This window comes from Somniosus microcephalus, unplaced genomic scaffold (assembly GCF_052327205.1).
Source record: "Somniosus microcephalus isolate GS21.2 unplaced genomic scaffold, FLI_Smic_1.0 unresolved_chr7, whole genome shotgun sequence".
NCBI lineage: Eukaryota > Metazoa > Chordata > Chondrichthyes > Squaliformes > Somniosidae > Somniosus > Somniosus microcephalus.
In genome coordinates this window covers 27,139,476-27,157,286 of record NW_028225185.1, presented here as the reverse complement: position 1 = coordinate 27,157,286, position 17,811 = coordinate 27,139,476, and the positions used below count along the sequence as shown (strand labels likewise).

General features: G+C 48.6%; 2 protein-coding genes across 2 annotated transcripts in view; both read left to right on the top strand.

Moving 5' to 3' along the window:
- Positions 1-17,811, top strand: part of LOC147086661 (uncharacterized) — a 730,919-nt gene that overhangs the window by 140,118 nt on the left and 572,990 nt on the right. The gene's annotated exons all lie outside the window — the stretch shown is intronic.
- Positions 1-17,811, top strand: part of LOC147086669 (3-hydroxyacyl-CoA dehydrogenase type-2-like) — a 50,078-nt gene that overhangs the window by 2,396 nt on the left and 29,871 nt on the right. The window contains exons 3-4 of the mRNA XM_085978295.1: positions 1,279-1,443; positions 17,626-17,792. Coding sequence (XP_085834421.1) covers positions 1,279-1,443; positions 17,626-17,792 — 332 coding nt within the window. The remainder of the gene's footprint in view (positions 1-1,278; positions 1,444-17,625; positions 17,793-17,811) is intronic.

Here is a 17,811-nt window from a genome sequence, read left to right as displayed (position 1 = left end):
TTACACAGGAACAGGAGGAGGCCGTTCAGCCCCTCGAGCCTGTTACATTAGGAACAGGAGGAGGCCGTTCAGCCCCTCGAGCCTGTTACATTAGGAACAGGAGGAGGCCGTTCAGCCCCTCGAGCCTGTTACATTAGGAACAGGAGGAGGCCGTTCAGCCCCTCGAGCCTGTTACACAGGAACAGGAGGAGGCCATTCAGCCCCTCGAGCCTGTTACACGGGAACAGAAGGAGGCCATTCAGCCCCTCGAGCCTGTTACATTAGGAACAGGAGGAGGCCGTTCAGCCCCTCGAGCCTGTTACACAGGAACTATTGACCAGTAATGATTGACGGCAGAGGGCAGAGGTGGACGGACGCAGGGTGCAAAGACACTGCTCGTGTAAAGTGAATGTTCATTCTCAGTTCTGAAGGACGTGAAACAGTGTTGCATAGAGATGCCTCCTGGGGCCATGTACTGCCCCTCCGACAGTGCCTACTGGGGCCATTGCTAACATACATGTACCACTCCTCCGACAGTGCGGCGCTCCCTCAGTACCGCCCCTCCGACAGTGCGGCGCTCCCTCAGTACTGCCCCTCCGACAGTGCGGCGCTCCCTCAGTACCGCCCCTCCGACAGTGTTACGCTCCCTCAGTACTGCCCCTCCGACAGTGCGGCGCTCCCTCAGTACCGCCCCTCCGACAGTGCGGCGCTCCCTCAGTACCGCCCCTCCGACAGTGCGGCGCTCCCTCAGTACTGCCCCTCCGACAGTGCGGCGCTCCCTCAGTACTGCCCCTCCGACAGTACGGCGCTCCCTCAGTACCGACCCTCTGACGGTGCGGCGCTCCCTCAGTACTGCCCCTCCAACAGTGCGGCGCTCCCTCAGTACTGCCCCTCCGACAGTGCGGCGCTCCCTCAGTACCGCTCCTCCCACAGTGCGGCCTTCCCTCAGTACCGCCCCTCTGACAGTGCGGCGCTCCCTCAGTACCGCCCCTCCGACAGTGCGGCGCTCCCTCAGTACCGCCCCTCCGACAGTGCGGCGCTCCCTCAGTACCGCCCCTCCGACAGTGCGGCACACCCTCAGTACTGCCCCTCTGACAGTGCGGCGCTCCCTCAGTACTGCACTGGTAGTGTCGGCCTAGACTTGAACCCACAACCTTCTGACTCAGGCGAGGGTGCTGACCACTGAGCCACAGCTGACACGAGAATGTGAGGGGTTAAAACGCCCAAAGAGTTACGGGCACTGGGTTTAGCGATGGACCAAGCTTCTCGGCCTCACTCTCCTGCTTGTCTCCCTCTCAGGTCACCTCGGAGTCGGATGTCATGAGCGCTGTGGCCCTAGCGAGGGAGAAGTTCGGGCGCCTGGACATCGCGGTGAACTGCGCAGGGATCGCGGTGGCGGTGAAAACCTACAATTTCAAGAAGGATATCGCGCACAGTCTCGAGGACTTCCAGAGAGTGATCACCGTAAGAACTGACTGATCAGGAGAGTGGGATTAGACTGGGTGGGATATTAAAGGGTACGGGGAGTGAGGGGGAGAGTGGGATTAGACTGGGTGGGATATTAAAGGGTGCGGGGAGTGAGGGGGAGAGTGGGATTAGACTGGGTGGGATATTAAAGGGTACGGGGAGTGAGGGGGAGAGTGGGATTAGACTGGGTGGGATATTAAAGGGTACGGGGAGTGAGGGGGAGAGTGGGATTAGACTGGGTGGGATATTAAAGGGTATGGGAAGTGAGGGGGAGAGTGGGATTAGACTGGGTGGGATATTAAAGGGTATGGGGAGTGAGGGGGAGAGTGGGATTAGACTGGGTGGGATATTAAAGGGTATGGGGAGTGAGGGGGAGAGTGGGATTAGACTGGGTGGGATATTAAAGGGTACGGGGAGTGAGGGGGAGAGTGGGATTAGACTGGGTGGGATATTAAAGGGTGTGGGGAGTGAGGGGGAGAGTGGGATTAGACTGGGTGGGATATTAAAGGGTACGGGGAGTGAGGGGGAGAGTGGGATTAGACTGGGTGGGATATTAAAGGGTACGGGGAGTGAGGGGGAGAGTGGGATTAGACTGGGTGGGATATTAAAGGGTACGGGGAGTGAGGGGGAGAGTGGGATTAGACTGGGTGGGATATTAAAGGGTGTGGACAGTGAGGGGGAGAGTGGGATTAGACTGGGTGGGATATTAAAGGGTACGGGGAGTGAGGGGGAGAGTGGGATTAGACTGGGTGGGATATTAAAGGGTGCGGGGAGTGAGGGGGAGAGTGGGATTAGACTGGGTGGGATATTAAAGGGTGCGGGGAGTAAGAACATAAGAACATAAGAAATAGGAGCAGGAGTAGGCCAATTGGCCCCTCGAGCCTGCTCCGCCATTCAATAAGATCATGGCTGATCTGATCCTAACCGCCAATCCACTATGACAGGACTATCTCCTGAATCTAACAGCATTAGACACACGAAAACAGGAGCAGGATCAGGCTACACGGCCCCTGGGCCCGCTCCGCTACCCACAGGGCCGTGACCTATCCGAACCTAGACTCATGTCCAAATTCCTGCCCGCTCCCCGTAACCCTTAATTCCCTTTTCTACTAGGAAAGTGTCTATTTCTGTTTTAAATTTATTTAATGATGTAGCTTCGACAGCTTTTTGGGGCAGCATATTCCATGGACCTACCACCCTCTGAGTGAAGTAGTTCCTCCTCATCTCAGTTTTGAAAGAGCAGCCCCTTATTCTAAGACTATGCCCCCTAGTTCTAGTTTCACCCATCATCTGGAACATCCTCCCTGCATCCACCCGATCCAACCCCTTCATAATCTTATATGTTTCAATAAGATCGCCTCTCATTCTTCTGAACTCCAATGAGTAGAGTCCCAATCTACTCAACCTCTCCTCATATGTCCATCCCCTCATCCCCGGGATTAATCGAGTGAACCTTCTTTGTACTGACTCGAGAGCAAGTATGTCCTTTCTTAAGTATGGACACCAAAACTGTATGCAGTATTCCAGGTGCGGTCTCACCAATACCTTGTACAACTGAAGCAATACCTCCCTATTTTTATATTCTATCCCCCTAGCAATGAAAGCCAACATTCCATTGGCCTTCTTAATCACTTGCTGCACCTGCATACTAACCTTTTGAGTTTCGTGCACCAGGACCCCCAGATCCCTTTGTACTTCAGTACTTTCAAGTTTCTTGCCATTAAGATAATAACTTGCTCTACGATTTTTCCTGCCAAAGTGCATAACCTCACACTTTCCAGTATTGTATTCCATCTGCCAAATCTCTGCCCACTTACTTAGCCTGTCTATGTCCCCTTGCAGGTTTTTTATGTCCTCCTCACTCACTACTTTCCCTCCCATCTTAGTATCATCTGCAAACTTTGACGTGTTACACTCGGTCCCCTCCTCCAAATCGTTAATATAGATTGTAAAGAGTTGGGGACCCAGCACTGACCCCTGCGGAACACCACTGGTTACTGATTGCCAGTCTGAATATGAACCATTTATCCCAACTCTCTGCCTTCTGTTAGATAGCCAATCCTCTATCCATGCCAGAATATTACCCCCAATCCCGTGATTTTTTATCTTAAGCAATAATCTTTTGTGTGGCACCTTGTCAAATGCCTTTTGGAAGTCTAAATACACTACGTCCACTGGTTCACCTTTATCCACCCTATATGTTACTTCCTCAAAGAACTCCAGCAAATTTGTCAAACATGACTTCCCCTTCATAAAACCATGCTGACTTTGTCTTATTAAATTATGATTATCCAAATGTCCTGTTACTGTCTCCTTAATAATGGACTCCAAAATTTTACCTACCACAGATGTTAGGCTAACCGGTCTATAGTTTCCAGCCTTCTGTCTACTGCCCTTTTTAAATAAGGGTGTTACATTAGCAGTTTTCCAGTCTGCCGGGACCTTTGCTGAGTCCAGGGAGTTTTGGAAGATTATTACCAATGCATCCACAATCCCTACAGCCACTTCCCTCAAAACCCTGGGATGTAAGCCATCAGGTCCAGGTGATTTATCCGCCTTGAGTCCCATTATTTTACCAAGTACTACTTCCTTAGTGATTTTGATCGTATTTAGCTCCTCCCCCCCTATAGCCCCCTGCTTGTCAAGTGTTGGGATATTCTTGGTGTCCTCCACTGTAAAGACTGATACAAAATATTCATTCAGTGTTTTTGCCATCTCCATATTTCCCACCATTAATTTCCCGGTCTCATCCTCTAAGGGACCAACATTTACTTTAGCCACCCTTTTTCTTTTTATATAACTATAAAAACTCTTATTATCTGTCTTTATATTTTTTGCTAATTTACTTTCATAATGTATCTTCCCTTTCTTAATCAATCTTTTTGTTATTTTTTGCTGTCTTTTAAAGTTTTCCCAATCCTCTATCCTCCCACTAGATTTGGCTACCTTATATGCCCTTGTTTTTAGTCGAATACTATCCTTAATTTCTTTACTTAGCCACGGATGGCTGTCTTTTCTTTTACACCCTTTTTTTCTCAGTGGAATATACTTTTTTTGCAATTTGTAAAATAACTCCTTAAATGTACACCACTGATCATGTATCGTCTTATCCTTTAACCTATTTTCCCAATCCACTTTACTCAATTCCGCTCTCATACCTTCATAGTCTCCTTTATTCAAGCTTAGCACGCTTGTTTGAGATACAGCCTCCTCACCCTCTAACTGAATATGGAATTCAACCATGTTATGGTCACTCATTCCAAGGGGATCCTTTACTAGGACATTTTTAATTAATCCTGTCTCGTTACACAGGACCAGATCTAAGGTTGCTTGCCCCCTGGTTGGTTCAGTTACATACTGCTCAAGAAACCCATCCCTAATACACTCAATGAACTCATCCTCAAGGCAGCCCTGCCCAATTTGATTCGTCCAATTTATATGATAGTTAAAATCCCCCATAATTATAGATGTTCCCTTATTACAAGCCTCAACTATTTCCTGATTGATACTCCGTCCAACCGAGTTGCAACTGTTCGGAGGCCTATATACTACACCCACTAGTGTTTTTTTCCCCTTATTATTCCTTATCTCCACCCAAACTGTTTCATTATCCTGATCCTTTGACCCAATATCATTTCTCTGTATTACAGTGATTCCTTCCTTTATTAACATAGCCAGCCCACCTCCCCTTCCTTCCTGCCTGTCCTTCCTGATTGTTAAATAACCTGGTATGTTTAATTCCCAGGCATTGTCACCCTGCAGCCATGTTTCTGTAATGGCCACAAGATCATACCCATATGTAGCTATTTGTGCCTTTAACTCGTCTATTTTGTTACGAATGCTACGTGCATTCAGATAGAGAACTTTCAAATATGTTTTGTGACACTTAGTTCCTGCTATTGCCCTTTTTATTACTTTACCTTTTACTCCACACCTTCTACCCCTTCCTGACACGCTCTGGTTTTTAATTTCCCCACTGCTACCTAAGTCTATGACCTTCTCTGTTGTCATTTGTATTATTTGCTCTCTGGGAACCTCCCCCCCACGAGTTAGTTTAAAGCCCTCTTTAACTGAGGGGGGAGAGTGGGATTAGACTGGGTGGGATATTAAAGGGTACGGGGAGTGAGGGTGAGAGTGGGATTAGACTGGGTGGGATATTAAAGGGTGCGGGGAGCGAGGGGGAGGGTGGGATTAGACTGGGTGGGATATTAAAGGGTGCGGGGAGTGAGGGGGAGGGTGGGATTAGACTGGGTGGGATATTAAAGGGTGCGGGGAGTGAGGGGCAGAGTGGGATTAGACTGGGTGGGATATTAAAGGGTGTGCGGAGTGAGGGGGAGAGTGGGATTAGACTGGGTGGGATATTAAAGGGTGTGGGGAGTGAGGGGGGAGAGTGGGATTAGACTGGGTGGGATATTAAAGGGTACGGGGAGTGAGGGGGAGAGTGGGATTAGACTGGGTGGGATATTAAAGGGTACGGGGAGTGAGGGGGAGAGTGGGATTAGACTGGGTGGGATATTAAAGGGTACGGGGAGTGAGGGGGAGAGTGGGATTAGACTGGGTGGGATATTAAAGGGTACGGGGAGTGAGGGGGAGAGTGGGATTAGACTGGGTGGGATATTAAAGGGTACGAGGAGTGAGGGGGAGAGTGGGATATTAAAGGGTACGGGGAGTGAGGGGGAGAGTGGGATTAGACTGGGTGGGATATTAAAGGGTGCGGGGAGTGAGGGGGAGAGTGGGATTAGACTGGGTGGGATATTAAAGGGTGCGGGGAGTGAGGGGGAGAGTGGGATTAGACTGGGTGGGATATTAAAGGGTGCGGGGAGTGAGGGGGAGAGTGGGATTAGACTGGGTGGGATATTAAAGGGTGCGGGGAGTGAGGGGGAGAGTGGGATTAGACTGGGTGGGATATTAAAGGGTACGGGGAGTGGGGGAGAGTGGGATTAGACTGGGTGGGATATTAAAGGGGGCGGGCAGTGAGGGGGAGAGTGGGATTAGACTGGGTGGGATATTAAAGGGTACGGGGAGTGAGGGGGAGAGTGGGATTAGACTGGGTGGGATATTAAAGGGTACGGGGAGTGAGGGGGAGAGTGGGATTAGACTGGGTGGGATATTAAAGGGTACGGGGAGTGAGGGGGAGAGTGGGATTAGACTGGGTGGGATATTAAAGGGTGAGGGGGAGAGTGGGATTAGACTGGGTGGGATATTAAAGGGTACGGGTAGTGAGGGGGAGAGTGGGATTAGACTGGGTGGGATATTAAAGGGTGCGGGGAGTGAGGGGGAGAGTGGGATTAGACTGGGTGGGATATTAAAGGGTGCGGGGAGTAAGAACATAAGAAATAGGAGCAGGAGTAGGCCAATTGGCCCCTCGAGCCTGCTCCGCCATTCAATAAGATCATGGCTGATCTGATCCTAACCGCCAATCCACTATGACAGGACTATCTCCTGAATCTAACAGCATTAGACACACGAAAACAGGAGCAGGATCAGGCTACACGGCCCCTGGGCCCGCTCCGCTACCCACAGGGCCGTGACCTATCCGAACCTAGACTCATGTCCAAATTCCTGCCCGCTCCCCGTAACCCTTAATTCCCTTTTCTACTAGGAAAGTGTCTATTTCTGTTTTAAATTTATTTAATGATGTAGCTTCGACAGCTTTTTGGGGCAGCATATTCCATGGACCTACCACCCTCTGAGTGAAGTAGTTCCTCCTCATCTCAGTTTTGAAAGAGCAGCCCCTTATTCTAAGACTATGCCCCCTAGTTCTAGTTTCACCCATCATCTGGAACATCCTCCCTGCATCCACCCGATCCAACCCCTTCATAATCTTATATGTTTCAATAAGATCGCCTCTCATTCTTCTGAACTCCAATGAGTAGAGTCCCAATCTACTCAACCTCTCCTCATATGTCCATCCCCTCATCCCCGGGATTAATCGAGTGAACCTTCTTTGTACTGACTCGAGAGCAAGTATGTCCTTTCTTAAGTATGGACACCAAAACTGTATGCAGTATTCCAGGTGCGGTCTCACCAATACCTTGTACAACTGAAGCAATACCTCCCTATTTTTATATTCTATCCCCCTAGCAATGAAAGCCAACATTCCATTGGCCTTCTTAATCACTTGCTGCACCTGCATACTAACCTTTTGAGTTTCGTGCACCAGGACCCCCAGATCCCTTTGTACTTCAGTACTTTCAAGTTTCTTGCCATTAAGATAATAACTTGCTCTACGATTTTTCCTGCCAAAGTGCATAACCTCACACTTTCCAGTATTGTATTCCATCTGCCAAATCTCTGCCCACTTACTTAGCCTGTCTATGTCCCCTTGCAGGTTTTTTATGTCCTCCTCACTCACTACTTTCCCTCCCATCTTAGTATCATCTGCAAACTTTGACGTGTTACACTCGGTCCCCTCCTCCAAATCGTTAATATAGATTGTAAAGAGTTGGGGACCCAGCACTGACCCCTGCGGAACACCACTGGTTACTGATTGCCAGTCTGAATATGAACCATTTATCCCAACTCTCTGCCTTCTGTTAGATAGCCAATCCTCTATCCATGCCAGAATATTACCCCCAATCCCGTGATTTTTTATCTTAAGCAATAATCTTTTGTGTGGCACCTTGTCAAATGCCTTTTGGAAGTCTAAATACACTACGTCCACTGGTTCACCTTTATCCACCCTATATGTTACTTCCTCAAAGAACTCCAGCAAATTTGTCAAACATGACTTCCCCTTCATAAAACCATGCTGACTTTGTCTTATTAAATTATGATTATCCAAATGTCCTGTTACTGTCTCCTTAATAATGGACTCCAAAATTTTACCTACCACAGATGTTAGGCTAACCGGTCTATAGTTTCCAGCCTTCTGTCTACTGCCCTTTTTAAATAAGGGTGTTACATTAGCAGTTTTCCAGTCTGCCGGGACCTTTGCTGAGTCCAGGGAGTTTTGGAAGATTATTACCAATGCATCCACAATCCCTACAGCCACTTCCCTCAAAACCCTGGGATGTAAGCCATCAGGTCCAGGTGATTTATCCGCCTTGAGTCCCATTATTTTACCAAGTACTACTTCCTTAGTGATTTTGATCGTATTTAGCTCCTCCCCCCCTATAGCCCCCTGCTTGTCAAGTGTTGGGATATTCTTGGTGTCCTCCACTGTAAAGACTGATACAAAATATTCATTCAGTGTTTTTGCCATCTCCATATTTCCCACCATTAATTTCCCGGTCTCATCCTCTAAGGGACCAACATTTACTTTAGCCACCCTTTTTCTTTTTATATAACTATAAAAACTCTTATTATCTGTCTTTATATTTTTTGCTAATTTACTTTCATAATGTATCTTCCCTTTCTTAATCAATCTTTTTGTTATTTTTTGCTGTCTTTTAAAGTTTTCCCAATCCTCTATCCTCCCACTAGATTTGGCTACCTTATATGCCCTTGTTTTTAGTCGAATACTATCCTTAATTTCTTTACTTAGCCACGGATGGCTGTCTTTTCTTTTACACCCTTTTTTTCTCAGTGGAATATACTTTTTTTGGAATTTGTAAAATAACTCCTTAAATGTACACCACTGATCATGTATCGTCTTATCCTTTAACCTATTTTCCCAATCCACTTTACTCAATTCCGCTCTCATACCTTCATAGTCTCCTTTATTCAAGCTTAGCACGCTTGTTTGAGATACAGCCTCCTCACCCTCTAACTGAATATGGAATTCAACCATGTTATGGTCACTCATTCCAAGGGGATCCTTTACTAGGACATTTTTAATTAATCCTGTCTCGTTACACAGGACCAGATCTAAGGTTGCTTGCCCCCTGGTTGGTTCAGTTACATACTGCTCAAGAAACCCATCCCTAATACACTCAATGAACTCATCCTCAAGGCAGCCCTGCCCAATTTGATTCGTCCAATTTATATGATAGTTAAAATCCCCCATAATTATAGATGTTCCCTTATTACAAGCCTCAACTATTTCCTGATTGATACTCCGTCCAACCGAGTTGCGACTGTTCGGAGGCCTATATACTACACCCACTAGTGCTTTTTTCCCCTTATTATTCCTTATCTCCACCCAAACTGTTTCATTATCCTGATCCTTTGACCCAATATCATTTCTCTGTATTACAGTGATTCCTTCCTTTATTAACATAGCCAGCCCACCTCCCCTTCCTTCCTGCCTGTCCTTCCTGATTGTTAAATAACCTGGTATGTTTAATTCCCAGGCATTGTCACCCTGCAGCCATGTTTCTGTAATGGCCACAAGATCATACCCATATGTAGCTATTTGTGCCTTTAACTCGTCTATTTTGTTACGAATGCTACGTGCATTCAGATAGAGAACTTTCAAATATGTTTTGTGACACTTAGTTCCTGCTATTGCCCTTTTTATTACTTTACCTTTTACTCCACACCTTCTACCCCTTCCTGACACGCTCTGGTTTTTAATTTCCCCACTGCTACCTAAGTCTATGACCTTCTCTGTTGTCATTTGTATTATTTGCTCTCTGGGAACCTCCCCCCCACGAGTTAGTTTAAAGCCCTCTTTAACTGAGGGGGGAGAGTGGGATTAGACTGGGTGGGATATTAAAGGGTACGGGGAGTGAGGGTGAGAGTGGGATTAGACTGGGTGGGATATTAAAGGGTGCGGGGAGCGAGGGGGAGGGTGGGATTAGACTGGGTGGGATATTAAAGGGTGCGGGGAGTGAGGGGGAGGGTGGGATTAGACTGGGTGGGATATTAAAGGGTGCGGGGAGTGAGGGGCAGAGTGGGATTAGACTGGGTGGGATATTAAAGGGTGCGGGGAGTGAGGGGGAGAGTGGGATTAGACTGGGTGGGATATTAAAGGGTGTGGGGAGTGAGGGGGAGAGTGGGATTAGACTGGGTGGGATATTAAAGGGTACGGGGAGTGAGGGGGGAGAGTGGGATTAGACTGGGTGGGATATTAAAGGGTACGGGGAGTGAGGGGGAGAGTGGGATTAGACTGGGTGGGATATTAAAGGGTACGGGGAGTGAGGGGGAGAGTGGGATTAGACTGGGTGGGATATTAAAGGGTACGAGGAGTGAGGGGGAGAGTGGGATATTAAAGGGTACGGGGAGTGAGGGGGAGAGTGGGATTAGACTGGGTGGGATATTAAAGGGTGCGGGGAGTGAGGGGGAGAGTGGGATTAGACTGGGTGGGATATTAAAGGGTGCGGGGAGTGAGGGGGAGAGTGGGATTAGACTGGGTGGGATATTAAAGGGTACGGGGAGTGAGGGGGAGAGTGGGATTAGACTGGGTGGGATATTAAAGGGTGCGGGGAGTGAGGGGGAGAGTGGGATTAGACGGTGGGATATTAAAGGGTGCGGGGAGTGAGGGGAGAGTGGGATTAGACTGGGTGGGATATTAAAGGGTGCGGGGAGTGAGGGGGAGAGTGGGATTAGACTGGGTGGGATATTAAAGGGTGCGGGGAGTGAGGGGGAGAGTGGGATTAGACTGGGTGGGATATTAAAGGGTACGGGGAGTGAGGGGGAGAGTGGGATTAGACTGGGTGGGATATTAAAGGGTACGGGGAGTGAGGGGGAGAGTGGGATTAGACTGGGTGGGATATTAAAGGGTACGAGGAGTGAGGGGGAGAGTGGGATATTAAAGGGTACGGGGAGTGAGGGGGAGAGTGGGATTAGACTGGGTGGGATATTAAAGGGTGCGGGGAGTGAGGGGGAGAGTGGGATTAGACTGGGTGGGATATTAAAGGGTGCGGGGAGTGAGGGGGAGAGTGGGATTAGACTGGGTGGGATATTAAAGGGTGCGGGGAGTGAGGGGGAGAGTGGGATTAGACTGGGTGGGATATTAAAGGGTGCGGGGAGTGAGGGGGAGAGTGGGATTAGACTGGGTGGGATATTAAAGGGTACGGGGAGTGGGGGAGAGTGGGATTAGACTGGGTGGGATATTAAAGGGGGCGGGGAGTGAGGGGGAGAGTGGGATTAGACTGGGTGGGATATTAAAGGGTACGGGGAGTGAGGGGGAGAGTGGGATTAGACTGGGTGGGATATTAAAGGGTACGGGGAGTGAGGGGGAGAGTGGGATTAGACTGGGTGGGATATTAAAGGGTACGGGGAGTGAGGGGGAGAGTGGGATTAGACTGGGTGGGATATTAAAGGGTGAGGGGGAGAGTGGGATTAGACTGGGTGGGATATTAAAGGGTACGGGTAGTGAGGGGGAGAGTGGGATTAGACTGGGTGGGATATTAAAGGGTGCGGGGAGTGAGGGGGAGAGTGGGATTAGACTGGGTGGGATATTAAAGGGTGCGGGGAGTAAGAACATAAGAAATAGGAGCAGGAGTAGGCCAATTGGCCCCTCGAGCCTGCTCCGCCATTCAATAAGATCATGGCTGATCTGATCCTAACCGCCAATCCACTATGACAGGACTATCTCCTGAATCTAACAGCATTAGACACACGAAAACAGGAGCAGGATCAGGCTACACGGCCCCTGGGCCCGCTCCGCTACCCACAGGGCCGTGACCTATCCGAACCTAGACTCATGTCCAAATTCCTGCCCGCTCCCCGTAACCCTTAATTCCCTTTTCTACTAGGAAAGTGTCTATTTCTGTTTTAAATTTATTTAATGATGTAGCTTCGACAGCTTTTTGGGGCAGCATATTCCATGGACCTACCACCCTCTGAGTGAAGTAGTTCCTCCTCATCTCAGTTTTGAAAGAGCAGCCCCTTATTCTAAGACTATGCCCCCTAGTTCTAGTTTCACCCATCATCTGGAACATCCTCCCTGCATCCACCCGATCCAACCCCTTCATAATCTTATATGTTTCAATAAGATCGCCTCTCATTCTTCTGAACTCCAATGAGTAGAGTCCCAATCTACTCAACCTCTCCTCATATGTCCATCCCCTCATCCCCGGGATTAATCGAGTGAACCTTCTTTGTACTGACTCGAGAGCAAGTATGTCCTTTCTTAAGTATGGACACCAAAACTGTATGCAGTATTCCAGGTGCGGTCTCACCAATACCTTGTACAACTGAAGCAATACCTCCCTATTTTTATATTCTATCCCCCTAGCAATGAAAGCCAACATTCCATTGGCCTTCTTAATCACTTGCTGCACCTGCATACTAACCTTTTGAGTTTCGTGCACCAGGACCCCCAGATCCCTTTGTACTTCAGTACTTTCAAGTTTCTTGCCATTAAGATAATAACTTGCTCTACGATTTTTCCTGCCAAAGTGCATAACCTCACACTTTCCAGTATTGTATTCCATCTGCCAAATCTCTGCCCACTTACTTAGCCTGTCTATGTCCCCTTGCAGGTTTTTTATGTCCTCCTCACTCACTACTTTCCCTCCCATCTTAGTATCATCTGCAAACTTTGACGTGTTACACTCGGTCCCCTCCTCCAAATCGTTAATATAGATTGTAAAGAGTTGGGGACCCAGCACTGACCCCTGCGGAACACCACTGGTTACTGATTGCCAGTCTGAATATGAACCATTTATCCCAACTCTCTGCCTTCTGTTAGATAGCCAATCCTCTATCCATGCCAGAATATTACCCCCAATCCCGTGATTTTTTATCTTAAGCAATAATCTTTTGTGTGGCACCTTGTCAAATGCCTTTTGGAAGTCTAAATACACTACGTCCACTGGTTCACCTTTATCCACCCTATATGTTACTTCCTCAAAGAACTCCAGCAAATTTGTCAAACATGACTTCCCCTTCATAAAACCATGCTGACTTTGTCTTATTAAATTATGATTATCCAAATGTCCTGTTACTGTCTCCTTAATAATGGACTCCAAAATTTTACCTACCACAGATGTTAGGCTAACCGGTCTATAGTTTCCAGCCTTCTGTCTACTGCCCTTTTTAAATAAGGGTGTTACATTAGCAGTTTTCCAGTCTGCCGGGACCTTTGCTGAGTCCAGGGAGTTTTGGAAGATTATTACCAATGCATCCACAATCCCTACAGCCACTTCCCTCAAAACCCTGGGATGTAAGCCATCAGGTCCAGGTGATTTATCCGCCTTGAGTCCCATTATTTTACCAAGTACTACTTCCTTAGTGATTTTGATCGTATTTAGCTCCTCCCCCCCTATAGCCCCCTGCTTGTCAAGTGTTGGGATATTCTTGGTGTCCTCCACTGTAAAGACTGATACAAAATATTCATTCAGTGTTTTTGCCATCTCCATATTTCCCACCATTAATTTCCCGGTCTCATCCTCTAAGGGACCAACATTTACTTTAGCCACCCTTTTTCTTTTTATATAACTATAAAAACTCTTATTATCTGTCTTTATATTTTTTGCTAATTTACTTTCATAATGTATCTTCCCTTTCTTAATCAATCTTTTTGTTATTTTTTGCTGTCTTTTAAAGTTTTCCCAATCCTCTATCCTCCCACTAGATTTGGCTACCTTATATGCCCTTGTTTTTAGTCGAATACTATCCTTAATTTCTTTACTTAGCCACGGATGGCTGTCTTTTCTTTTACACCCTTTTTTTCTCAGTGGAATATACTTTTTTTGGAATTTGTAAAATAACTCCTTAAATGTACACCACTGATCATGTATCGTCTTATCCTTTAACCTATTTTCCCAATCCACTTTACTCAATTCCGCTCTCATACCTTCATAGTCTCCTTTATTCAAGCTTAGCACGCTTGTTTGAGATACAGCCTCCTCACCCTCTAACTGAATATGGAATTCAACCATGTTATGGTCACTCATTCCAAGGGGATCCTTTACTAGGACATTTTTAATTAATCCTGTCTCGTTACACAGGACCAGATCTAAGGTTGCTTGCCCCCTGGTTGGTTCAGTTACATACTGCTCAAGAAACCCATCCCTAATACACTCAATGAACTCATCCTCAAGGCAGCCCTGCCCAATTTGATTCGTCCAATTTATATGATAGTTAAAATCCCCCATAATTATAGATGTTCCCTTATTACAAGCCTCAACTATTTCCTGATTGATACTCCGTCCAACCGAGTTGCGACTGTTCGGAGGCCTATATACTACACCCACTAGTGCTTTTTTCCCCTTATTATTCCTTATCTCCACCCAAACTGTTTCATTATCCTGATCCTTTGACCCAATATCATTTCTCTGTATTACAGTGATTCCTTCCTTTATTAACATAGCCAGCCCACCTCCCCTTCCTTCCTGCCTGTCCTTCCTGATTGTTAAATAACCTGGTATGTTTAATTCCCAGGCATTGTCACCCTGCAGCCATGTTTCTGTAATGGCCACAAGATCATACCCATATGTAGCTATTTGTGCCTTTAACTCGTCTATTTTGTTACGAATGCTACGTGCATTCAGATAGAGAACTTTCAAATATGTTTTGTGACACTTAGTTCCTGCTATTGCCCTTTTTATTACTTTACCTTTTACTCCACACCTTCTACCCCTTCCTGACACGCTCTGGTTTTTAATTTCCCCACTGCTACCTAAGTCTATGACCTTCTCTGTTGTCATTTGTATTATTTGCTCTCTGGGAACCTCCCCCCCACGAGTTAGTTTAAAGCCCTCTTTAACTGAGGGGGGAGAGTGGGATTAGACTGGGTGGGATATTAAAGGGTACGGGGAGTGAGGGTGAGAGTGGGATTAGACTGGGTGGGATATTAAAGGGTGCGGGGAGCGAGGGGGAGGGTGGGATTAGACTGGGTGGGATATTAAAGGGTGCGGGGAGTGAGGGGGAGGGTGGGATTAGACTGGGTGGGATATTAAAGGGTGCGGGGAGTGAGGGGGAGAGTGGGATTAGACTGGGTGGGATATTAAAGGGTGCGGTGAGTGAGGGGGAGAGTGGGATTAGCTAGCTGGTGGGATATTAAAGGGTGCGGTGAGGGGGAGAGTGGGATTAGACTGTTTAGTGCGAGTGAAGGGATTAGACTGGGTGGATTATGCGGGGAGTGAGGGGGAGAGTGGGGATTAGACTGGGTGGGATATTAAGGGAGGTGCGGTGAGTGAGGAGAGGGGAGTTGGACTGGATTAAAGGGTACGGGGAGTGAGGGGGAGAGTGGGATTAGACTGGTGAATATTAAAGGGTGCGGGGAGTGAGGGGGAGAGTGGGATTAGACTGGGTGGGATATTAAAGGGTGCGGTGAGTGAGGGGGGAGTGTGGGATTAGACTGGGTGGGATATTAAAGGGTGCAGGGAGTGAGGGGGAGAGTGGGATTAGACTGGGTGGGATATTAAAGGGTACGGGGAGTGAGGGGGAGAGTGGGATTAGACTGGGTGGGATATTAAAGGGTACGGGGAGTGAGGGGGAGAGTGGGATTAGACTGGGTGGGATATTAAAGGGTATGGGGAGTGAGGGGGAGAGTGGGATTAGACTGGGTGGGATATTAAAGGGTACGGGGAGTGAGGGGGAGAGTGGGATTAGACTGGGTGGGATATTAAAGGGTGCGGGGAGTGAGGGGGAGTGGGATTAGACTGGGTGGGATATTAAAGGGTGCGGGGAGTGAGGGGGAGAGTGGGATTAGACTGGGTGGGATATTAAAGGGTACGGGGAGTGAGGGGGAGCGTGGGATTAGACTGGGTGGGATATTAAAGGGTGCGGGGAGTGAGGGGGAGAGTGGGATTAGACTGGGTGGGATATTAAAGGGTGCGGGGAGTGAGGGGAGAGTGGGATTAGACTGGGTGGGATATTAAAGGGTGCGGGGAGTGAGGGGGAGAGTGGGATTAGACTGGGTGGGATATTAAAGGGTGTGGGGAGTGAGGGGGAGAGTGGGATTAGACGGTGGGATATTAAAGGGTGCGGGGAGTGAGGGGAGAGTGGGATTAGACTGGGTGGGATATTAAAGGGTGCGGGGAGTGAGGGGAGAGTGGGATTAGACTGGGTGGGATATTAAAGGGTGCGGGGAGTGAGGGGAGAGTGGGATTAGACTGGGTGGGATATTAAAGGGTACGGGGAGTGAGGGGGAGAGTGGGATTAGACTGGGTGGGATATTGAAGGGTGCGGGGAGTGAGGGGGAGAGTGGGATTAGACTGGGTGGGATATTAAAGGGTGCGGGGAGTGAGGGGAGAGTGGGATTAGACTGGGTGGGATATTAAAGGGTGCGGGGAGTGAGGGGGAGAGTGGGATTAGACTGGGTGCGATATTAAAGGGTACTGGGAGTGAGGGGGAGAGTGGGATTAGACTGGGTGGGATATTAAAGGGTACTGGGAGTGAGGGGGAGAGTGGGATTAGACTGGGTGGGATATTAAAGGGTGCGGGGAGTGAGGGGGAGAGTGGGATTAGACTGGGTGGGATATTAAAGGGTACGGGGAGTGAGGGGGAGAGTGGGATTAGACTGGGTGGGATATTAAAGGGTGCGGGGAGTGAGGGGGAGAGTGGGATTAGACTGGGTGGGATATTAAAGGGTGCGGGGAGTGAGGGGGAGAGTGGGATTAGACTGGGTGGGATATTAAAGGGTACGGGGAGTGGGGGAGAGTGGGATTAGACTGGGTGGGATATTAAAGGGTACGGGGAGTGCGTGGGAGAGTGGGATTAGACTGGGTGGGATATTAAAGGGTGCGGGGAGTGAGGGGGAGAGTGGGATTAGACTGGGTGGGATATTAAAGCGTACGGGGAGTGAGGGGGAGAGTGGGATTAGACTGGGTGCGATATTAAAGGGTGCGGGGAGCGAGGGGAGAGTGGGATTAGACTGGGTGGGATATTAAAGGGTACAGGGAGTGAGGGGGAGAGTGGGATTAGACTGGGTGGGATATTAAAGGGTACAGGGAGTGAGGGGGAGAGTGGGATTAGACTGGGTGGGATATTAAAGGGTACAGGGAGTGAGGGGGAGAGTGGGATTAGACTGGGTGCGATATTAAAGGGTGCGGGGAGTGAGGGGGAGAGTGGGATTAGACTGGGTGGGATATTAAAGGGTGCGGGGAGTGTGGGATTAGACTGGGTGGGATATTAAAGGGTGCGGGGAGTGTGGGATTAGACTGGGTGGGTTATTGAAGGGTACGGGGAGTGTGGGATTAGACTGGGTGGGATATTAAAGGGTGAGGGGGAGAGTGGGATTAGACTGGGTGGGATATTAAAGGGTGCGGGGAGTGTGGGATTAGACTGGGTGGGTCATTGAAGGGTACGGGGAGGGAGATTAGAAGAGGTAGGTGATGTAGAGAAAAACTCGATGGGCCAGTCAAGCCGTTTCATTTTCGGATTCTTCCCGATCCCTCCCAGGTGAACATCGCGGGGACCTTTAACGTGATCCGGCTGGCGGCGGGTGAGATGGGAAAGAACGAGCCCGATGCGGATGGTCAAAGGGGCGTGATCATCAACACCGCCAGTGTGGCTGCCTATGAGGGACAGGTCGGTACCCGAACGAGCAGCTGCCCGCTCCCCCCCCAGTCCCGGCTGCGATCCTTT